General features: G+C 42.4%; 1 protein-coding gene across 1 annotated transcript in view; it reads left to right on the top strand.

The window, feature by feature from the left end:
- Nucleotides 1-25,316, top strand: part of LOC147178286 (interleukin-1 receptor accessory protein-like 1) — a 190,419-nt gene that overhangs the window by 69,776 nt on the left and 95,327 nt on the right. Inside the window, exon 3 of the mRNA XM_086068572.1 lies at nucleotides 24,345-24,624. Coding sequence (XP_085924698.1) covers nucleotides 24,345-24,624 — 280 coding nt within the window. The remainder of the gene's footprint in view (nucleotides 1-24,344; nucleotides 24,625-25,316) is intronic.

Genomic DNA, 25,316 nt, shown 5'->3' with positions numbered 1-25,316 from the left:
TTGCCGGGCCTGTTGAGTACATCACTTAAGCTGACCTTTACTGCTCCTTGCAAGTCTCACCCTCGCCTGTTCATTTCCATCACGTCTCATTTTGTTAAAACAAGTGACTGAGGAAAGCTGTGTGCTTGTGAAAACAAATTCTTGTCCAATACAATTTGAATATTCATTCTTCTTCACTTTTGACTGTTTTGCTTACACTTCCTATCCAATATTGGTTTCATTAAGAAGCCTGGCACTTTTATCATCAATGAAGCAGGATTGAATGCAAATGTCAAGATCTTATTTTTCACTAGAGCTGAGAAACAAATATGTTCTTGTGGCTCATGACCGAAGTAAAGGTGAAGAAAAAAATGGATTCACATATGAATCAAGATTCTCATTTACTCATTTAACCCCCCGCCCACTTCCCCCTCCACTGTCTACCTACCTTCCGCTCCCCTGGGCCGGGGGCTCCATCCGTGGCCCGGGTCTCGGCGCTCCGGGGGCCGGGAGGGTGGGTGGGTTCGGTGTTGTGCCTGCCCCGCTCCGGTGGACCTCCTGGCACCTCGGGCGGGCCCCAGTATCCGGGGGGCGAGCCCTATCGCCCCGCCGGGCTGGTTCCATATGCCCGCTGGGGTGGGTGGGGGTTTGGTGGGCGGGTGCACCTCCTGCCCCCGCCCGGTTGGGGGAGGCCCCGCTGGTCGCTCCTCTTAACTCACTGCACAAGTTTTGCACAATACACTTTTATAGACATATAGGGCACATAACACACGGGTGGGGTAGGGTGGAAACACCGTCTTCGCCCGACAACTAATGCACCACACAACTGTGTGTGGGCGGGGGGGGGGGCATCGGTTGGGGCAGACCGCAGTATAGAGCAGTGCTGCGGTCCCCTGTCCTCCGGTGCCCTCATCTCCCCTTCTGCCCCCGGTGTTCCGGGTCTCCACGCGGCGGGGGGTGGGGTGGGCGCGGGTGCCCTCTCCGCTCCGCTGTCCGGCCCCTCTTTGGCGGCGATGCCTGGGTGCGGGGGGTCCCCGGGATCTGGGGGTCGGAGGCTGCCGGTTTCGGAGGCTGCCGGTTGGTGGGGGTAGGGTCGGGGGGGCTGGGTGCTGGGGGTGGGGGGTCTGGGGGTTTGGGGTCCTGGGGGCAGCTGGGGCTGGGTTGGGGTGGATGGCGGGGGTGGATGGAGGGCGGGAGGTCGTGGGGGGAGCGGGGGCTGTGGACCGGTGGGGTGCCTGGCGTGCCTGCAGTGCCCCGTCCTGCTGCGTTGGGTTGGGGGCGCGGGCCGTGTTGGGGTGGGGGGCGCTCCTGCTCCTGGGTTTGCTCTCCGGCCGGTGGCCCCGGCGGGGCCTGGGGGTCGTCCTTTGGCGCTGCCGCGGCCTGGGGGGCCCTGAGGTGTTGCGCTTGCTCTGTCCTGGCAGGGGTCGACGGCTCCCCTCTTTGGTGGAGATTTTCATGCATGCCAGATTCACCACACCAGCATCTATCGAAACTCAGACACAATCTGCTTCTTCCTCAGGTCATTGAATCGGTGGAGGCTGGCGTCTGTGGATCTCACTCTGCTTCGTCTGTCCTTCCTTCCTTTCCTAAGTCTCTCCTTTGGTCTCTTGAGGTCTCCCTGATTTGTTGGAATTTAGATGTTTCTGGGGTTGGTGAAGGACTCTGGTTGGTGGCATGGTGGGTGGTGTCTGGTCGGTGCTGGATTTCACTTTCCTTTCTTTTCTTTGGTGCTTCCTCGGGTCTCCTGACGGCGGTGTTCGGTTTAGGTGAACGGTATGGGATTTTTTAATAGGTTTTTGGTGAACTAATGAATACACACACACTCACACGCACGCACACACGCACGCACGCACGTACACATACTCACCCACATATACATACCTGCAGCGGTTTTGTATGAATAGCCGTTCTTTTTAGTGATAAAAAAAAAATTAGCGTTAGCGAGTCAATAGCGCTTTTCCATTGTGCATTAGCCTTCAAACAAAGTGTTTTCATTTAAGTGTGCACTGCGTGTAATTCTCTTTGTTTTGTGTATTTAGCAGCTCACCTCAACTGGAGTGTAATAAGCTTGAAACCAGCATCATTGGACTCTTTTTGAGGGACTGTTAGCTATCTGCCAAAATCGGTCTGGTCAGGGAGGGCAGAACTATAAAAGCTACAACGCTAGCTACATATAATAGCAGTTGTGGTCCACACGCAGTTTTTGTACCATTCAAAACTTAATAAATGTAAAAAAAAAAAATTATACATTTGAATGTCTCCTATTTTCATTCTGACTTGCCAAGCAGACTGGAGTAGATACATCTATAGATTGAAGCAGAAATCATTGTCAGAAATCAAATTGCTAATTACACACTTCCGTGACTCCTTACAAACTTCCACCAACACCCCGTGCCTAACATACATGTGAACAGTAGAAGAAGGCTGGAGTACCTGGAGAGAACCCACCATAAAACGAGCAGAACATAACAAAAAAGCAACCTTTGGTCACTATCGTATTTTTCATATCAAATACCACAACTAATAGTTTTGGATAATAAAAAAAGGACTAAGAGGACAATTGTCGAAGTCCCTTCAGCTTGGGTCACAAGTGACACGAGGAAGGGAGGACTCAGGCGCACTGAGTAGGTTGGCCTCATGATGTTTGGGTATGGGGAGGAGGGTTAGGGACTTTCACAGGAAACCGTCCTCTTAGCCGACCCGCTTGTGGCTGTGTCTCCACTGCCGAGTACGACCCATTTCATGACGTCACGAGTTTCGCTCGACATGTAAACGCCGTGCGACGGTTTCTCCCCTGACGTTACCCAAGCACCGCGCGACGAAAATAACGAGGAAAGAGAAAAACTTTAGGTGTTTTTTTTCCTGCCTTTTTTAATGTACTTGCCGTGTATGGATGGTTTGAGTGAGAGGAGATGGCGTGTCAATGAAGAATTTGAAAAGGTTAACAGTAGAGTGGAACGAAAATAGGCAAAGGATTTAATAAGAGAATTGTTTGAGTGGAAGAGACTTAAGCCGAGAATACGAAATAATTTTTAGCCAATCAGCACGAAAGCCTGATTGGGAGTTTATCGGGCCGGCGTGTAGGACCTCCGCTCGTCCCCGTAAGTTCCTGTAAATGTGGCCCGGTTGGGAAGGCTCCTGCAGTGGAGACGCGCACATACGGGGCTGGCCCCGTAAATTTATCCCGAAGTTCCTGCGATGGAAACGCGGCTGTGGATGCAATCAATAACTGAGCAGTGCAGGAGGAAGGGCAAGTGACCTGAAGTGAGAGTGGTGGTTAGTACTTTCAAAATAAAACCAGAAATGGATGGACAAAATTAGAGCAGCACAGGCCCACTTACTGCGTGTCAACGTGTCAACAATGGCCTCAATCTCCTGCAGTGAATCACATTTTATTGGATTTGATTTTATTGGAAGCCTCTAAGCATTCAATTCACACCCAAAGCAACCTGCATCTGTCTCTCTCCCTGTCTCTCTCTCTCTCTCTCTCTCTCTCTCTCTCTCTCTCTCCCTGTCTCTCTCTCTCTCTCTCTCTCTCTCTCTCTCGCTCTCTCTCTCTCTCTCTCCCTCTCTCTCTCTCTCTCTCTCTCTCTTCTCTCTCTCTCTCTCTCTCTCTCTCTCTCTCTCTCTCTCTCTCTCTCTCTCTCTCTCTCTCTGTCTTTCTCTCTCCGTCTCCCTCCAGTACCGCAGAGGTAGAATCTGGGTCCTACCAGTTGAGCATAATACCACAACAGAGTCAGGAAAACATCATGGACTTGCTGCTGCCTCTTTCCCATTATCACTTGTGTGCAAGCATTCATGGAATCATGTGTGTGCGTAGGTTTTTCCGATCACAAATTGATCAATGACAAAATGGTGCCCCTTAAACAAGCACATTCAACATCTATCTCTCTGCGGCGGACATGCCATGAAATATTGGCAGCATATTGGCCAGCGCAATGGTATCGACATTAACGGTGGCCCGATGGCCTGGGATCACACTATTCTAAGTCACGTTCACTGAAAATGGCCTAGAAGTGTTTTTTATTTGGGGGGGGGGGGGGGGGGGGGGGATTTTATCCCGGTAACAACCTGGAAGAAACAGGATATTGTGATGATGCAAGAAAATGTGACAGGATAAAGGGGCATGATTTGGGGTTAGTCTCATGTTTCTAGCTTTGCTAGTCCGATTGCCGCAAGCCTGAAGCATTAAGATTAATCTTGGCAATAGCAATACTTGATTTTCATGATGTTAGTACATAGTCATAACCATGAATGCAACTGTACATAATAAAGATTCAAACTCACTCAAATCTAATATAATAGATTATTGAATGTACAGGGCCTCTAACGGTTCTGACAGGGCCTCTACAATTTGGCTTATGGGGCCCACCACCAACAAAGGCCACAAACGCCTTCGTCTCATATGCATATACTGAAAGACACTCAGTTAGAATGATTAAAATATGTTAGTGCTATATCAAAATAGCTTGCAGGGAAAGTTTTATTTGCTTTTACTGTACTTGAGAAATAAATTGTCTCCCATTGAATTGAATATAAATTATTTGCTTTTTCAAACTATATGAAATGACAAACAGAAAGGCTGACACGGTAATTTGATATCTTTCCACTATTATCATTTCAGTTTGCATTTAAACAGCAACAATATGCCATAGTTTGTGATTTTCAACTCTGCTTATTTTGTGGGTAAATTGGTTGGATACAGAGACGCCTTGTGTTCCCTCTGGTTAAGATTAAATAATTAGTGACTGGAATTTAAAACCGTGCGGTCTGTGTCCAAGTGCTATACGTATCTGCAATATGTTGCTTTGCATTAGTGGCTGCTTTCACTCATCCGAGCAAGCATGTTTTGCATGTGTGTGCCTCTCAAAATAAGAATATTTGAAAATATTTTGTGGCACTCCTCATTCATCTTCTGTTCAATTCAAAGTGCACGATGAGAGGGAAAAAATGATACATAAAATGTATATGCTGGATGGAACACTGGTTTTGTAAATGTATAATTATTTTTATTCAAGTTGTCCACACTTAACAGAAGTGAAGCAATTTGTCAGCTTCTTACTGTGATCATCATTCTGTTGTGCAACAACCCAATTTCTCTGGTGCATTAAAAGTCACAAGGGTGGAACAAATTATACAGTCATTCTCAATTAATGGGTCTTCCCTGCAAAGACATGCAAATTCCCAAATGCTCGATTACCTCGTAAAATAGGAGTGAGGGACCATAGAACACAGTTGTTTTTTTTGTTTTGTTTTAGTTTGTTTGCCAGTCCTGCCTGCGGTACAGTACTGGTGTCAGTGGGAAGCCACCATCTTCATCTCCAGGAACAAAATCAAGACTTGCGTGACTTTGACCACTTTAGGGCAGCCAGGCTCCATGTTTGACTTTCTTATTTATCACAGAGAGCTGTGCTCCGTGGGTCGGCCATGGGGGGGCTGAGCACCCTGTCGACTCCATGTCAGATATCCGGGTTTTGGCAAGATTTGGCCTGTGTCCCAGAAATGCATGATGTGTGCAACAGAGATGTTGGATGTTAACTGTCACGTAGCTCTGCTGGTGTTTGCTGCATGATGCAAGTTGGCGCCAGTCGGCAGCTTTCCCTCGTGAGAAGTATTTGGTTCTGATTTGGTTCTTTATTAAACATAATAACACCAAGAAAACACAATACATGTCTAAAATATAAATTAAAGTAAAAAGAAAACAAGAATAGGAAGAAAGAAAAGAGTTTATATGTTCAAAACTTTTCTAGTTTTTAATTTCCAACCCCTTTTGAACATATAAACTCTTCTTTTTTCCTCTTCTTGTTTTTCTTGTTAACCTTGAATTGAATCTCTCTTTATTGTGACGGAATGTTGCATCACCTTTTAACTGCTTGAACCACGTTTGAAGTAGATGCAGCTCAGTACGCTTTCAATAAGAAGAAAGGTATCCTCATTTGTAATGCTTTGACCTTTCTGCGGATGCTTCAAATAGGAAAGTGGCAGATGACAAAGGCGTGGGCCAGAATTCTTCTTGCTCATGTTGGAACAGTGACCCAGCAGTTCCTCACTTGTTCTTTTGATGAAATTAGAGCGCTTTTCCTAACTATTTGTTGCATAGCAAATGTACTGTATAGCGTATATGTGCAGGTATACAGTGTTGTGTACTTTGGCACTCTGAAACACACACAGTTTTTAACGTGTGTAAAGGGGACGTCAACCCCCAAAACACAGTATTCTGATTAATATTGTGTTTGTGGAATATGAGTTAAGGAGCAGAATCCACCCAGTTTTAGCCATCCCAGGGAGCGGCCATTTTGCCACTTGCTGTCGACTGAAAATGACATCACTGTTGCTCAGGGCTCAAGTAACAACCTATCAAGGCTCACCTGTTTTCTGAAACTGAGCTATGATTGGTTGTGCGGGCACATACAACACACTGCAACAAATTGACTGTAGAATTTACAAGAAATAACTGGCAAAAAAGTTGCCAGATAATTCTTGTAAAATCTCATTTAATCACTGTGAAAATCTGTAACAGTATATTACAGTTTTTTAATTGTTTTTTTTTACTGTATCTAAATTATAGTTACTTACTGTATTTACTAGTGTGTCTTTGTAAAATCCATCCATTTTCTTAACTGCTTATTCCTCAAAAGTGTCTCTGGGGTGCTGGAGCCTATCCCAGCTGGCTTCGGCAGTAGGCTGGGTACACCCTGAACTGGTTGCCAGCCAATCACAGCATAGGTAGATGCTGTCTTTTAATTTTGCTTGATTTTGTTTTTCAAAATATATCAAATTGAAGTGTTAACATGTGAAATATTCCAAGGGAGTATGCCCACAAACACCCTTAGAGACACCCTTCTTCATCCCTGATCAATTTTCATGCCAGGAATGCACATGATTTTACCCCCCACTCCCTCTCCATCTCAGGGTAGACTACCTTATTATTGACACTTATTGTTTACTTTAATGCGTCTATTACGCTGTTTTCTGCCTTTATACTTGAAAATCTTCCCATCAAAAAAATCAGTGCACCCTACTGCACTGCAAAATTTTGTTTGACAGTCATCGCAGTCATTTTAAGCATAACATTTTAAACAAATTAAACTCAGCGTGTTGTTTCAAGTTCCGTTTCTTTGAATGTTTGAATTAAAAAAAAAAGGTCTTGAAGTTGGTCTAAAATGTTTGTGATAATGGTCTAAAAAAAAAAAAGTCTAAAATGTAACTTTGTGATTCCTGCAAAAGCACTTTGTCTTACTATAATGCATTGTTGTATACAGTTAAATACTGTAAAATTAAAAAAAACAAGATAATGCTGGGGGGGGGGGGTTACTATAGATTTTACAGAATTTTTTACAGTGCATATTATTGTTTAAAAAAAAAACAAGAAGAAAAAAAAAAGGTTGACTTCCGCTTTAATATCTAGCGTTTGGGGGGAGGGTGCGGGTAAGCTGTCTCTTTTAGGAGCTATTTACTTAACATTATTTTCCAACTGTGTATTTTGTCTTTTCATTTACAATATATAACGCTTGGAAATGTAAACATTTGAAAAAGGATGTCAAAGTGACTGTATGGGTGTCAACGAGGGGAGCCACACGCGAGAGGAAAGGAAGCTTGTTTTATAGTCAATCAATTATTCTTGAAAAAGGAGCAGAGTCAGTGTCATGTTGACTTGGAATGCTACAATATGCAGTTTTAGATTAAGATCTTTGGTTGGTAACTATTTATAGATGTAAGGAAAATGTACTGTATGCGTTAGGGAAATTCGGGACATCTGGTCAGCGATATGCACGTACATGTCTTTTCAATGTCTTACTTAGTGGGTCACCAAGTAATGACTAATACTTCTACATAGCATTAGTTAATAGTGTCTTAAAATGGAGAAAGGGAGACGAGGGAAAGCGATAGAGACCCTCTCCCCCACTAACACTTTCATGCTTTGCAGACGATCTGTCAACAGGCAAACAGGCTTTCTCAGCTTTTCCATCAGTTACACTATATTACACGCTCGCATAGGAGAAAATGACCAATGACTACATTGTTGTTGCAATTGTGGCTCAGCTTGATGCGTTGAGTGGAAGAGAGAAAAATACCCCAAATTGCCTGGTGCGTGCGTGTGAAGTGGCTTCCATTCCCGCTGATGAGGGAAATATAGCAAGCGGAAGCTGCATTTGGATGCAACAATCCTGTTTCCCCCACTGATGATCGATAATGTGGTCAACGCTTAACGGCCTCCAATTCCATGCAAAAACTATGATTATTTTTCACAAGGGAATCTCCAGTAATCATGTAATAACAGCATGAAATGAGTTTGTATTTGATGAACACACTCATGTTGATGATATTAAGTTGATGATAGATATGCAAAGGAATTATTACATCATAATTATTCAGATTTGAGGATGTATTTTATTACACACACACAAAATTCACATACACAATATTACTTTACTGGAATAATATATATATATTATATTGTAGCAGAAAGTAAAAAATTACTCTGGAAATTATGATAATTAGGTATGTTCGATACCATTTTACTTTAGACCGATACCGTTGCTCAAATCTTCAGTACTTAGCGATAACAAGTACCGATACCATTTGTACTTTTGATACATACAATTAAAAAAAAACAATAGAAGATATTTTATTAATTGCTTGAAATTAATGGTAATTATATCATATCTGTTTATAAAAGTCATTTTGCATAGAGCACACAATAAAATGAATTTGAAAAAATGTATCACTAAAATGAAACAAATAATCCAGTGGCCAGGGAGGAGGGGGAAGTCCCAATCAATATATGTGGTTGTCCTACTAAACTAAACTTTAGTAAACTTTTTTTAAGGAATACAGGGAAGTACAAATAATTCAATTCAATACAGTGCTTCAAGCACCATCTCCCATGTTAAGAATTCATTGTTTAGTGTGTGATGTTTAATTATATCCATTATTTTAATTTGGAAGGCTGCTCTGTATTTCCGTTTCCTGTTTCATGTTCTCCGTTCGTCATTCATCTCATAGTAGTGCAGTAGTCAATGACAATATACTATATAATATACAAATATCTGTTTGCACTTCAGAGCTAATTCAATTGTTGAGTACAACTGAAGACTTATGTGCTCTCTTACTGGAGCCTCCTGTAGCGGTCAATAAATACAAAATAACCATTTCAGCCTTTAGTTCCTGACCGAAAAACGGCCAAAAGAGTGGGGGCCGATACCAGTATCGATATCCGTCGTGAGTACCAATGCCGTGAAATGTGCCCTGGTATCGGTATTCGACCATCCCTAATGCTAATAAGTCAACAAAATCACCTCCAATCACATTCCTCTCCCTCCGTCTCTTCTCATATTTATCTCTGTAACAAGAATGTGCAACGTGTGAATTTTTGATGGTGTTATATAAGAGCCCCGTTACCCCTGGAGACCTACGTCCTGTTTCTGGTGTGTTGAAAACAAGTGCGCGAGAAATGGTGAGCGCCAGCGAGAGCAGGGGGGAAGAAGCAGGCAAAGTGGGTCGCAGCGAGTGAGACAGCAGGCTACTGGAGAAATTAGTGCATGCAGTGGAGAAGCCTGTAGGGGGAGATCTTCCTAATACAGGCTGCAACACTTGGCTCTCTGATCTCCCTGTTGTGTTGTGATGCCAGACAAGAATACTCTGGGGCAACAACGACTGCCACCAGAGGACCAGCTCAGCTCGTATGCAAATTGTGTGTACACAGATCCAGCGAGAAAAGGATTGAGGAATCAAAGCAAGAGAGTGATGGCAGAAAATTGGGAATGTGCAAAAAAAATAAAAAATGGCAAAGGAAAGGGCAATAAATCTGTCTATTCTCACATGCCATTTAAAGGTCTGTATTTTCGCTACATACAACTTGCTATACTATTACTATATAGTATATGTGTGCAATCAGTGAGGCCAATACTTTTATTTTTTCTGTGATTGGGGTTTGACATCAGGCAATAACATGTTTTGTTTTGACCCACCCAGCTTTTCTGTAAACAAATAGATTACGGACATGTGACTGACAATCAGAACCAGTTAATTGTTTCCCAGGTGTGTCGATGATTATTCCATTGATTATTTTATATTATATAATAATCTATGTTATACGACTGGTTTTCTGAGTCCCCAAATATAACAAAACTGCACCTTTCAGAGTGGCCTTTTATTGTGGGCAGTCTAAGGCACACATGTGCACTAATCATGGTGTCTAATCAGCATCTTGATATGGCACACCTGTGAGGTGAGATGGATTATCTCGGCAAAGGAGAAGTGCTCACTATCACAGATTTAGGCCCCGTCCACATGAAAGCCCGTTTCAATCTATCCGCACAAGTTTCTTACCATTTGGGCAGTTTGTTCACACGGCGGCGCCGTTTCGGAGCTCGAAACCCATCACTTTTGGAACCTGACTCCAAAGTGGAAAGATTTCAAAACATCCATATGGTGACCAATGTGTCATGTTTTTTTTTTAAGTAGTCGAAGTTAGAATTAAAAATCTGTCATTTTTACTTGCTCACAATACTGTAATACATTTATTTGTTATTGTTTATTTATTATTTTGTTCACACAAGCAGTCTTAAATAATGTAAAATGTATTTATCACGAGGCAAACATAAATTATATGTTAAAAAACAAATTAGCGTCTTCTTTTGGACACACGCATGTGTACAAGATTAGTCTGAGGAACGAAACCGGCTTTGCTTCAGTGTGAACAGGTTTGTGAACACTATTTGAGAGAAGTGATGATATTGTGTATGCGGAAGAAGTTTTAGATCTTTGAGTTCATCTCATTCAAAAAAGGAAGCAAAACAAAAGTGTTGTTTGTATTTTTGTTGAGTATATAACAGAAATTTAGGATAACAACAGACATCTTAAATTATTGGCGAGCATTGTGTTCTGCCTGATAATGCTTTTCAGAGATAAAAGATGGTAAAAACATGTTTGTCATCCTGAGATCAATTTGCCCTCCTGACAGATCCCTCAAGCATCGATGACAGTTTGGCTCCATTATCCAATATTTGGGCTTTGGGCCAGCAGCAAGGACACATAATAAGACAAGTGATGAGCTATGACGCAGAGGCAGTGTCACTTTTCCAAATATTATTTGCGATTATATTGAAACATTATTATTTGATTTCATCATCTCCCAACAATAAATATGTGTTAAGGATAATATTTAGCCTGCCACAGCCTCAATTCTATCACAAACGACTTATCCACGTTGGTCTTCTGACCACTCTTGTTTAAAATCACTACTTTTTGTGTAAAACGTAAATGGGTGGAAACACAACCTTGGAAGCACATTGATCAAGTGGTCATCCCCTAGCTTGAGGCTCCTCTTTATTTTATTCTCTGCCAACTGACATTATCATGATCGTTAAATGCCGTGCCGCCTGCATGATTCTTACAAGATTGCCCTATTCTCACTAATGAAGCCAACAACACGTGGCCTGGTGCCTGTCACCCTGCCAAAGCCTCGCTTTGCCTTGATTGTCTCTGGTATGCCTCATTTATTTGTTTTTATCATTAAAGGAAACATCGGGTCCTTTTTTTTTTTTACTTTATACAGCATGAAATTTATTCATCTATTTTCCATACAACTTGCCCTCATTATGGTCAGAAATGGGGCTATATCAGACTTTGTGTGAGAAGCCTCCAACATTAACTCATTCGCTATATCAGCCATTTTCACTGAAGCAACCCCCTTCGCTCGCGGCAGTTTTACTGGATTTTGACTGATTTTGCAAGGTCCACAGAAAATTGTGTTCTATTGTTATAAAAACATGGAACCTACCTAAAGAAAGATTAGAGTCTCTTCCTTTATCAGGAAGAAATAATATTTGTATCTGTTTCAGTTTTGCACAAACCTGTTGTAAATACTGGGAAAACGAGCTTATTGCAACATGGCCCTGGTTGATCTCTTATACTCTGCTGTCACCTGCTGGCCTTTTTTTTTTTGTAATAGCTACCATTGCTTTAAGCGACCACTTCAGGTCAGAAGCTGCATCAAAGCCTTCTGCATGCTCTTGCATAAAAAAAGCTCTATCAAAAATGTTAAGCATCACACTGATGTCACAATCACACACTATGGCAATAATGAGTCTGCTAAAAAGATAAAGTAGACCTAAGATGGTGGGGCACTGCAATGCAGGCACTCAAGAGAGTATTGGTTGGCAACACTTAAATTGCATGGACATTGAATGGCAATACTGCTTTTGGTTAGCGTCTGCAGTTTGAATCAATTACCAATCGATGTCACTTTTTAACCCCATATGACTCGTGGGCTGTGGCTCATTGGTCTGCAAGCAAGTTTGTGGAGCTGCTAATTTGGTTTTAGGAGCTCCACAAAGTGTAACTGCATCATTAAACTGCAGTGGGACATCTTGATCCTGTACACTACAGTAGTTTAATATGTTTTTATATCTTAGTTTAATAAGTTTTTATATCTTGGGTGATGTGTGTGTTTTGGTTGACAGTGTGTGAGCCAAACCTGAAGTTTGATCCTTGGGATGGGAGTGCACTGTTTAACGCCAATGCTGTCAAACAAATGATTCAAATTCTTGGATACTGCTTTCATTCGACCGTCGTCGATGTAATTGATTTGTAGAAGTATCTTGGTGTGAAGGCCCATAAATGTTGACAGGAAACTAGTGTGGACGATATGTTTGACGAAGTGCTGCTATGATTTCAATAGCAACAGTCAAGTTGGCGAGAGTTGATTAGCATATCAGCCTTTACTGTACTATGTGAGGAGCTGTTATGCACAACACTTTGTTGTATGGGTTTCTGTTCTACTTATACAGAACTTGTCTTGCCTAAAATTGACAATGATTAAAATCATTTTCAATGCGTTGGATGTTCTTTTGTGATATCTGGAAAATGTTCCTCCTTTTCTGTCATACACGATTCCGGGTGGCAAGGAAGCTGCAAAAGTTTCTGTCTTGTTATATCATCGCAGCCTTCATTATTATGCGCACCCTCATCAAAATTCAGATATGCAGTCCGCTTCACTTACTCACAGATCATGGAGAGAAGGCTAACTTGTTGACATGTTACCGCAGTCAGTTGTTGAATTGGATGGGATGGATGGTTGGAGGCTCAGGTGAGGTGTTGGGGAGAAGGGGCCGGCACACATGCTGGAGGAGGGTGGGGGTGGGAATGGAGGGGGAAGGGGGTGCGGTGGCTTGGTGGATGGCCTGTTTGGTCATAGTCTCAGTAATCTCTGGTGACCTTGGCAGCTGCCTCACCAGAGGAATTTGCGCAGTGCTGCATGAATATGCATGCCGCTGATGGGCTCTCACTAAGTCTTTGAGTCTGTGGTGGTCTGTCTCATCCTATCTGCCTTTACAACACCTCCTGTCTCCGCCGTTGTCTCTTCCTTGTCTCTTCTCTCTTACATATCCTCACCAGGCTCAACATTATGTACATCTGCACAATCCATTGAGATAGATTTCAAGAGCAGTAGCAAAAATTATGTTAACCAAATTTCAGTTTTGAGAAAAGGATCTTAGTGTGGTGTTTGTGTCTTTGGGAGGTGGGTAACAGTGGCGGCTGCTTAGTAGGAGGTGCTAGGTAGTGATGGACAAATTGTGATATTGTTCTGTTCACTTTCGTGTATATTGAGTTGTTTGGGTTGCTATGTCCATCCATCCATCCATTATCAGAACCACTTATTCTCACATTTATATGAATCATTTGTGAATGGCGTTAGAGGCTAGGAAATTCGGGTTGTTTTTAAACAGCTGCCCAAGAGGCGGCGCTAGCTAGCAGCTAGGCTAAAAACACTCCCTAGTTACGATGCATACTGTCTAATATTTGCTTATTTTCATACACTTCTATTACAATTTTCCCTTTTGTGTTGCTGGGAAATTAAACTAGAGACCTCAAGGAGGCTAATTGTGGAGAAATCCCCAAATCAACAAATAATGTGCAATTGTGTAATATTGTCCAATATCTCCACATTAATCCTCACGACACGTGGACCATTTTGCTGAAGCGATGCTGCGGGTCACATATATATATATATATATATATATATATATATATATTGTAAATGCTCCATGAAGGTTTTCCCATCACTCGTGCTAGGTTGATGCCCAACCATGTCCATCACGTTACCTCAAACATTGTAAAAAATGTAATGAAAAGGAACAATAAAATGAAAATTTCAAATATTTATATATATATATTTGAAATATTTTTATATATCATGTATGCATACATCTAACACTTCGGCGTTTGGTGTTGGAGTTGCTGTGAATGACGTACAAATAATTGTCTGCTGTGCAATTCCTAAGAGTAAACTTAAAAAGGGTTTACTAGCGTATCATCCCTTTGCAATTTTGTTTCTAAACAATGCTTGCCAGCTTACTCTAATACCATGTGAGAACGCGGGTGTCCTCGTGTGCTTGTACATACTACATTGTGAGGACCAAAATGAGTTTTAACCAACAGAATGAGGACATTTTTGTGAAGTGAGGAAATTTTGGCCAGTCCTTACAACTCAACACCTCTTTTGGAGGGTCACCTCAAAGAGACCTGATTCATTGCACTAAGGCAAATCAATCTTTCTAATTTAGATTTACAATTGTTGAATTAGAATTATGAAAATCTTTTCATCTCATCCTTGCTGATGTCAATGCCTGTGTAACACTTAAGTGATTATGACACGTGTTACTTTCATTAATAAACTAAATTATTTAACCAGTGACTGCTTCTGCAAAACTTAATTAAGAATTTAATATTATGGGACATTTTATCATATCCTTGAGATTTAAGAAGAATTGATGTTCCATAATTAAGCAATATCAGATTGAATTGGAGTGAATCGAGTTGGAAAAAATCGAATCGAAAATATAGAGTCTTCAGTGTGCCTAACATGCATGTGTTTTGAATGTGTGAGTGGCAGGTGAATAATACTCACGTGATCACAGGGAGAACAAGCAAACTGCTCTTCAGAAAGGAAGGAGACAACATAATAGATTTGACTCAGAAGTGTTAGGCAGGCAGGCTACGCTGCAAGGTTTCGAATGGCAGCAAAATATTTAGGTAGAATTTTGATTAATAAATAACTATTGTCAGTCATCTTTTGTGTGTGAACGTGTGTTGCAAGCGTCCATGCATCGTGTGTGCATGAGTTCAAGAAAGCCTGCAGAATTATGTAAACTCCAAATGACCTCAACAGATTAAGCTCAACTCTTAATTTGTTTCGTAGTTGAAAGTTTTGCTGACCTACATACAAAACGAGTTGTATTTTTCTCCCCCAAAGTTCACTTACTAATATTAGTGGGAAAACACTACTCACTCATTTTATTTTTCGTATCATATTTTTTTAAATTTCAACTATGTATTAATAATTTATTTTCAGAAGGCTCAACTGTCCGAGGCTCACACTTGACAGCACAACAAACACTTGTCTTTGATTGCGTTTGTGTGTGCGCACACTTGTGTATATTTGTTCATCAATAATGCAGAACTTGCTGACCCCAGCGTGGAGTTTATTTGTAATAGCAGCAAGGAGAGTATCTTCCCAAAAGTAGTAAGATATTATTAATAATGTAAACAAGTATAGGTCCAGAATGGATATTTTGGTGGGATCCATGTGACAGGAGCCAAGATTAAAGAGTGCCCTTCCTTGACTCCATGTTCCTTCTCTTCTATATGAATGCTATGCCAATAAAGAGAAAATGTAGAGCAAAAAGAAAACTGATCACCCCTGGTGCAAGAATGTAAGAAAAACTGGCAGTGGCATTTCTTCCTCATGTTAGCGGGGGCAAGCATGATGTATTGTATAGTCTTCTCTGTAATTGAATCAGGGCAGGAAACATGGTGGTAATCAGAGTACAGCAGGTTGTCTATTCTCGTTTGATGATCATTTTCTTAAATGACTTGGGCCAGGAGGTACCCACCGCCCCGGTTGATCAACGCCTGCACCAGTGTGGCCTGTGATTATTCCTGCAGAGATTTTGTGGCTCTGCGGTATTGTGGAGCTCCCTTCATCTCTCACCGTAAGGGATTGTTTACACGTGACAGTTTTTTTTTTTTTTACTGAATAAGAGCCAGTTTCAGGGTTCCCGCGGGGTAAAAAAAAAAAAAAAATTCTTAAAGAGTCTAAAATTCAGAAACTTAAATTATAGGACTTAAATGTTTTAAAAACACCCACATTTTCATCCCGGGTCTAAAATTGTATTTACCCAAGTCTTAAAATTTACATCCGCTCCGTTCATTCTGAGAAAAGAAACAACATGCATGCACTGTCTGTGCTTTTTGACAGGTGAAAGTGTCATATGTGGACAGCTGCATGCGTTTATTATTGTCACAATAAAGCTGTCCTGACAGCTGGAATATATGTATGTACTTTTATTTTGTTGGTACCGCAGGAAGTGTTAATTTAATCCTCATGACGTGTGAAAGGGGACAAGCATTGCAATTTAGAGTTGCCGGTGTCCAAAACTAACCTGGCTGGAAATGAAGTTGGTCTAAAAAATTTATCATAATGGTCTAAAAAGGCATTTTCAAAAAAAGGTCTAAAATGTAACTTAGTGATTCCTGCAAGGCCCTTTGTCTCCGGGTAATGTTGAAACACGCTTGTTATATTTCTCCAGCAAAATGTACATTCACTGCATTACTTAGGTGTCCAAAAAAGTCACATTACTTACCAAAGTCTTCTTTCGCACTTCATATTTGTCATGACAAAGGGTAAAAAAATAACAAAAAAATGGATGGAGAAATAGTTAGTGTTGTGTTTTATATTGTGGATGTTATTTCGAAGATGTGAGGACTGTCATCATGCTGGGGCATAAGATGCTGTGCACTGAGTGTGACACAGTGAGGCCTGATAAAGTAGCCATAACCATAGTTACTTGGCTACAAAATACTTTACATTCAGAAACTGGCAAACAAATTTGTGCTTCACCCTTCAAATATTAAAAAAATCCACATTTCATACTCGTGTAAATTTCTGTGTTAGTGTCAAGTTAAATATCAAATAAATATTAAATAAATAAATAAATAGTTGTTAATACATCCTCTAATCATGAATGCAAACAAAAGGAAGAAATGTGTCATTTTACATCTGCTGAATCATCGAGAATTGCCTCGAGCTATCTACAGTGCTATCTTCCATGTGCAGTTTGTGAGGACCTTGCTGTCTTTATAGAGGTGCTGCTCCAATAATTTTGTCATTGTAATTTTCTTCCTTTCTTTAAACTATCGGCACAACCTCTCATCTCTCTTTGCCAGAATTGAATAACTTGCAGATAACAGACAGACACCACTGAAAGGCAATCGGGTTGGAAGCAAGCGGTGCTCGGGCTAGACAAGTACAAAGGCTGTGGAAAACGAAGGAAATGAGGCCCTGCTAGTTAACAGTGCGGGAAAAATTGAGACAAAAAGAGGTCAGAGTTGACATCTGTGCGCAGACAGCCATCAGGGCGCTGCTGGCTGCTGGTGTTGTTACATATTCTCATCATCTTATCATCTCTCAGGCGCCTCTCCATCCATCTGCAACGGCGCTATTTTCCACCCAACTCTCATTTTGTGAGGGTGCTGGAGCATAACACCCAAATGATGTGATAGTGTCTGTAGTGGACCAGCGAGGGTCTGAGTCACCAATTTAGAACGCCCACGTGGCTATGATACAGTGCAGCAGAACAGGCGAGAGGGTAGGCAGAGAGGCTTGCATGGTCCCCCCCATGGGCGTTTTGTAACTGTGTGGGTGAGAGCGTGCATGCACTTGGTCATGTCTGCAATGCAGCACTTCTTGTTGTTTAGGTGGTGGCTTTCAACACCTCCCTAGGCGCTCTGCTAGATGAGGATTACTGGTGTTGTGGGAACACGGGTAGATGATGTGCTGATTATGAAGCACCCTCTCTGGAGAAGAAACCACAATAATATGAGTTAACATCTGTTTATTCAATGTGCTGCACCTCTAATTGACACTAGACAAGAGAAAGTGTATCGAGTCGTGGATGAATGTTTTCTTTTTTTCCACGCATGTTTGGATTTGAGTTTAGTTACCGCAACAGTAAACACTACACAACTTTTATTGCCAAAACAAAACAAACAAACAAGCAAAATAAATAATGTACTAATTAAAGGGACGTTCAGTGATCCCTAGCGCCATCTAGTGGTGAACTAACAAAAAAACGACTGTTTGTGTGTCAGCCAGGTTCAGTTAACCTAGAACATTTAATAAACAACAGACAAGGAAGGAAGACAAGAGATTTAGATTCCTTTTACTCGAGAGGAGAACAGACAGAGATGTACACAGATTATAATCTCCTACCCGTTCTGAGCACACAAATAATAGGATTTTTCCTAGTTAATACAGATATTGCTGCTCTAAAGGGGAGGGGGAACACACAGCAGCAACCTTCAAGGATATGAGTCATTATGCAGATAATAATACAGACGTGTCTTTCTTCGGTGCTAAAGGTTCCAACAGTCAAAGTTCAACAGTTCATTCGCAAAGTGTTTCAGCCGCTATATTGTGATAAGGCACAGTTCCTGTGGATGTCATGCTTTGCAATACTATAAGAGTAAGTATGGGATAACTTGTGTACATTTATTCTAACATTATATCAATAGCATGCAAAAAAATATGTAAATAAACTTCTTTTTTTTTCATATAATTGTCGGTATAGTAATCACTAAGTATATTGCATGACTGCAGTCTCACCTTAATAGAGCTGCCATGTTTTGCCGCCATCTTCCTTCTATGGATGCCCAAAGGACAACTTCACAAATTTGGTTAGCCTGGGTGGTGCTTACATCGAGTGTCGGACCCAATGGGTCGATTGCAGCTTACATTCCACAGCTGAATTCTGCAGGTGATCGTCACTAACTCCCGTGATTTGGGCCAGTCGCTTGTCACTTTCTGCTTTGCTCTCGCAAGCTTTTACTAGCTTTTTTTACTAGCTCCTGCTGCTAGCCGCTCTTGTTAGCCACTCCAGCCTATGGCTCCGACTAACTCTTGTTACTCCGGCTAATTCCAGCTCGCTCAGTCTTTCGGCGTCGCTCACCGGGCTTCACAACAGCTGCCAAGTCACTGTTGCTCACTGAGATGCTTGAAATAAGAATTGGTGGCAGGCTTGCGAAATGTAGTCTCTCTGAGCCATCGTAGTGTGCGTGCGCCTGCCTGCTTATAAAGATATTCTTTGACCACTAGATGGTGCTAAGGACTACACACTGGGTCTTTAAGGTAATTACTACAAGTCGTTATTGGGTCAGTTTTAAATCCATTCATCCATCCATCCATCATCTGCCGCTTATCCACAGCTTTAGCAGGGAATACCAGACTTCCCTCTCCCCAGCCACTTCAACCAGCTCTTCCGACGGGATCCCAAGGTGTTCCAAGGCCAGCTGAGAGACATAGTCTCTCCAGCGTGTCCTGGGTCGTCCCCGGGGCCTCCCGCCGGTGGGACATTTCCGGAAAACCTCTCCAGAGGCGTCCAGGAGGCATCCGGACCAGATGCCCGAGCCACCTCAACTGGTTCCTTTCAACGCGGAGGAGTAGCGGCTCGACACTGAGTCCCTCCCGGATGAACAAGCTTGTCACCCTATCTCTAAGGGAGAGCCCGGGCTCTCCCTTAGAGAGCTTGATAGGATGTCCGGACATCCTGCGGAGGAAGCTCATTTCCGTCGCTTGTATCAGGGATCTTGTTTTTTCGGGCACGACCCACAGCTTGTGACCATAGGTGAGGGTTGGTAAATCGAGAGATTTGCCTTTCGACTCAGCTCATTCTTCACGACAACGGACCGATACAGAGTCCGCATCCCTGCAGATGCTGCACCGATCCGCCAGTCGATCTCACGCTCCAACCTACCCTAACTCGTGAACAAAACCCCAAGATACTTAAACTCCTCCACTTAGGGCAGGATCTTACTCTAACCCTAACCCTGGAGAGGGCACTCCACCCTTTTCCGACTGAGGACTATGGTCTCGGATTTGGAGGTGCTGATTTTCATCCCAACCACTTCACACTCAACTGTGAACCGCTCCAGTGAGAGTTGAAGATCACGGCTTGAAGAAGCCAACAGCACCACATCATCTGCAAAAAGCAGAGATGCAATATTGAGGCCACCAAACCGGAACCCCTCAAGTCCAACCCTCACTGGAAACAAATTTGACTTACTGCCGGCAGTGCGGGCCAAACTCTGACATCGGTCGTACAGGTACCGGACAGCCCGTATAAGGGGTACCCCGTACTCCTGAAGCACCCCCTACAGGACTCCCCGAAGGACACGGTCAAACGCCTTCTCCAAGTCCACAAAGCACACGTGGAATGGTTGGGTGAACTCCCATGCACCCTCGAGGATCCTGCCGAGGGTGTAGAGCTGGTCCACTGTTCCACGGCTAGGTCGAAAACCACACTGCTCCTCCTGAATCTCCTCCTCTCCAGCACCCTTGAATAGACCTTACCAGGGAGGCTGAGGAGTGTGATCCCTCTATAGTTGGAGCACACCCTCCGGAGCCCCTTCTTAAAAAGGGGGACCACCACCCCGGTCAGCCAATCCAGGGGCACTGTCCCCCGATGTCCAAGCGATGTTATAGAGGCGTGTCAACCACGACAGCCCCACAACATCCAGATCCTTTAGGAACTCCGGGAGGATCTCATCCACCCCCGGGGCCTTGCCACAGAGGAGCTTTCCAACCAGCTCAGTGACTTCAACCCCAGAGATAGGAGAGCCCACCTCAGAGTGCCCAAACAATGCTTCCTCAAAGGAAGACGTGTTGGTGGAATTGAGGAGGTCTACTGAGAAGTATTCTCCCCACGATTCACGATGTCCCGAGTCAAAGTCAACAGCACCCCATCTCCACTGTACACAGTGTTAATGGTGTACTGCTTTCCTCTTCTGAGACGCCGGATGAAGCCGTTCGTTGTTTTCCATGGCCTCACCGAACTCCTCCCATGTCAGAATTTTTGCCTCAGCGACCGCCGAAGCTGCATTCCGCTTGGCGAACCGGTATCTGTCAGTTGCCCTCGGAGTCCCACAGGCCAAAAAGGCCAAACAGGACTCCTTATTCAGCTTGACAGCATCAGGTTCGAGGATTGTTGCCATGACAGGCACTAACCACCTTACGGCCACAGCTCCGATCAGCTGCCTCAACAAAGGAGGCATGAACATTGTCCACTCAGACTCAATGTCCCCCGCCTCTCCTGGGACAAGGGTAAAGTTCTGCCGGAGGTGGGTGTTGAAACTCTTTCTGACAGGGGATTCTGCCAGACCTTCCCAGCAGACCCTCACAATACGTTTGGGTCTGCCAGGTTGACCAGCATCTTACCCCGCCATCGGAGCCAACACACCACTGGGTGGTGTTCAGTTGACAGATCCCTTCTTTTCACCCGAGTGTCCAACACATGCGGCAGCAAATCAAATGACATGACTACAAAGTCAATCATCAAAGAAAAGAAAAAACTGAAATATCACGTGACCATAATTATTCAGAACACTGTAATCATATTTAATTCATGTTCTGTCCATTTTTTCTGATCCTCCTTTAGATAGTTCAACTCCGTCCAACTATGTTTAATTAAACTGATTGGACTTGATTAAAAAAGGTACACACCTGCCTATGTAGGATCTTACAGCTCACAGTGCATGAACAAATGAGAATCATGAGGTCAAAGGAAACAAGCTCAAAAACAGAATCGTGGCAAGGTACAGATCTGGCCAAGGCCAATATTCTGCAGCACAAGGGTTCCTAAAACACAATGGCCTCCATAATCCTTAAATGGACAAAGTTTGGATCCATGCAGCAAAACTGACAATCGTGGGAGAAGAACCTTGGTGAAAGCGGTTGGAGGAAAAAAACAAAGATCACTGTGGCTGAGCTCCAGAGATGAAGTAGGGAAATGGTAGAAAGTTCCATTTAAAAGTCTACTATCACTGCAGCCCTCTACCAGTTGGGGCTTTATGACAGAGTGGCCTGATGCTAGTCAGCCAAGGGTGGGCTGTCTGCTCTCCACTGCCAGGAACTCTGACTTGAAGCAACTCTCTGGAGGCCGTGTCCAATCAGGAGGGCTGAATCCATTTGGTTAAAAAAGAAAGCCGGCAATGGCTATTTTGGGAGAGGAGCCACCCATTCACATTGAATTTGCATACAAATAACAGCCTTGATGGCTGTCAGTGATGAAATGGTGGGAATAAGAGAGACAAAAAATGGAGTTAAAGTACCATGAGACCAAAGTGCCTGACAAGCAGGAAAGATAGAGCCATTTGTATCTGCTTCTGGCTAATAAAGTACAATAAAAGGGAGTGTAGCTAGGTAAAGTCATAATTACAAATACTGGTAAACTGAAATGTTGGGGCAAAGATTTAATCTCATTTAGATGACGTTACATTAATATAAATTAAAAAAACCATTTTGGCCGTGACTTTTACCTTCAACGTTCAAGTTATTATTGACCACCAACTAATTAGCAAGTTCTTGATCAGTAATTGCAGACCTTTTTGTTGTTATAGCAACACAAAGACTTAATCACAAAGAGCAAGTGCAGGCCATGTGAGTGAGGACACACTGCCACAACACAATCATTTTGAAGTTTCTAAATTGGATTCCTTTTTGAAAAGTATTCAGGTAGTACAAGGTTAATTAGAGGTTAAAGTTATTTTAAGAGTACTGTGCAAAACGGTGCAAACACGCTCTGATTAAAGATGGATGTAAGTCTTGTTAAAACATTCAATAGGATGATTATCTGTGTTGTACTATAGGACTCCAAATGTTCTTTATTTTTAAAGAAACAACATCAAGGTTTTCACATACTGTACATTAATTTCAAATATGCAAAACACAATTAACCAGATCAACACATAGTATTGTTGAATCTGCTACAAATGTAGTTTATAGTGCTTTGCTTGGAGTAGATCAGCCTTAAAGTTGCATTGTAGAGTTTAAAATGTTAAATGTTTTTCTAAATCATGCATGCTCCACCAATGCTCAGATGAGTACAAAGTGCCCTGACTTTTTATCTGTGATAGGTGCTATCAGCTTGTATCTTCCTTTCAGTGTGGAGTGTTCAGGGAGAACACTCTATAGTTTCTTAATGGTGGGGAGGGATGGAGTGGTGGGGGGTGACGTTACGCCGTTCATGCAGACATGTATTGTTGCGTTAGCTAGCGTACAAAGGACACTAAAAAAACAACAACAACAACAACGACAACAAGAGGCCGGCTTCGAGCATAATCCAAACTCTTATTATCAGAAACTAATACAGGGAGTCCTCGAGTTATGTCAGCGACCTTTCGACTTTACGGCGCCCGTACCTCGTCCGTAGCACCTTCTTTTTCGTAAATTTTCCACAGAATCACGCCATTTTAAAGTCATTCAAAGTTGCGTTGTTGTTACCTCCAGCAACGGACGTCCATCAGCAGGTCGGCTCGCCATCAGGCACGTCACACTTCCGTGTTTATGTTTAGATTAGCTGCGCTCTGCCGTCCGTCAGCAATGAATGTCTGTGCGGAAACACAAAATGTTGGTTCCGGGGTCACGCAAATATGTTTTTTCAAATTACTGTACAATGTATTTTGATGTAAATATCGACTTTAATTAAGAAATCCGACTTATGTCGAAATTCAGGTTACATCGCCAGCGTAGGAACGCAACTCTGCCGTAACTTGGTAACACTGTTAGCTAACGATAATATATGTAAACAGAGCAGATCTGCTTATCTTTTTTGCTTTACTTTATAGTGTTTCAGATGCCTCTATAGTGGTTCTTTCACTCTGGAACTTCGTCAAGCCTATCTGACTAGTTTATAACTATTTGCATTTAAAAAAAGAAACACACACACAAACATGAACAATTGTCCATAATGTCCCCTTTAATACTCATTCACTCGCAGCCAATTGCACTGAAGCAACCCCCTTCGCTCCCGGCTGTTCTACTGGATTTTGACTGATTTTGCAAGGCCCACAGAATATTGTGTTCTATTGCTATAAAAACATGGAACCTACCAAAGAAAAGATTTGAGTCTCTTCTTTCATGAGGAAAAAAAAGTATATTCGTATTTGTTTCCATTCTGTTTAAAACTGTGGGGAACTGTGCCCTGGTAAATCTCTTACACTCTACTGCCATCTGCTGGACGTTTTTGTTATACCTACCATTGTTTCAACCGTTCTCTTCAGTTCAGAGGCAGCCTCAAAGCATTGTGTATGCTCTAGCATAAAAAAACCATTAAAAACGTATAGCCTAAATACGTTTTTGGGACACTGCTAACATTTAAAATAGAACGTATGTAGGCGTTTTTTGGGAGCAAATGAGTTAAGGATATTTCATTTCCATTTTAGTTGGGGCTCTCTAAGTTAGTATGAATTAGTTTGCATTTAATGTCATAATCTTAATTGTTCCTCTGTCTGTTCTTGTCTTGCAGTGGAAGGATGCACAGATTGGTCCGTGGACTATCTGAAATACAAGGTGCTCCTGGGTGAACCTGTTCGGATTAAGTGTGCTTTATTCTATGGATATATCCGTGCCAACTACACACATGCTCAGAGCTCAGGACTCAGCCTCATGTGGTACAAAAGTGCTGGACATGGCGATTTTGAGGAGCCCATCAGTTTCGACGGTTCACGAATGAGCAAGGAGGAAGATGCAATATGGTTTCGACCAGCCGAACTAGACGACGTGGGATACTATTCCTGTGTTTTAAGGTACTGCCACACCACTACTGTGTTCCCTCGTTTCTTGCGGGATGTTTTTTCGTTTTGGTATGATTTTTAGTTTATTACGAATGCTTTTTTATACATCATATTTGTTATTTTTTTATTTACAGTAATTTTTTCCATTAAAAGTATTTTTTTTATTTACTGATTATGCAACAAAGTATTTTTTTTTCTAAATGTTTTTTCGTTCATACTATATATATTTTCATTCATTATACATGTTTTAAAGCTAACACCTCACCACACACTTTATACATGCACGTTTCTTGATAGGCGTTAACATTTTCTCACATACTGTATGTATCTCTTATTAAACACAGTAGCCCTATACACTCTCAGTGTTCAAACATTTGTAGATTTTAAAATAATAATAACAATAAAATAGAATTAACAACAACAACAAAACAGAGGTTAGAAATGACACTCTTTTTTAGTTTTAGTGATGATGATACGAGGCTGAGAAATCCATTTTGACCGGGAGGCTCAGGAGCCCATTGCCGCGTCTGGCGGTCTCAGTATGACAAGCTGGTCGGCAGTCGATCCGCAGCGCATACGCAGCAGGTGTAATATGAACAAGCTGGAAATGAAAACAAATCGGCAGAGCGGATTCGCAATGCACACGCATGCGGTGTAATCTAGGGGTGAGCCATGGGGCGGTGGCGGACGCACGAGCATTCCAG

This window comes from Leptonotus elevatus, chromosome 2, assembly GCF_054856555.1.
Source record: "Leptonotus elevatus isolate MCC_2025b chromosome 2, RoL_Lele_1.0, whole genome shotgun sequence".
NCBI lineage: Eukaryota > Metazoa > Chordata > Actinopteri > Syngnathiformes > Syngnathidae > Leptonotus > Leptonotus elevatus.
The sequence above is the reverse complement of the archived record's forward strand: the minus strand, read 5'-3'. Positions and strand labels throughout refer to the sequence as shown.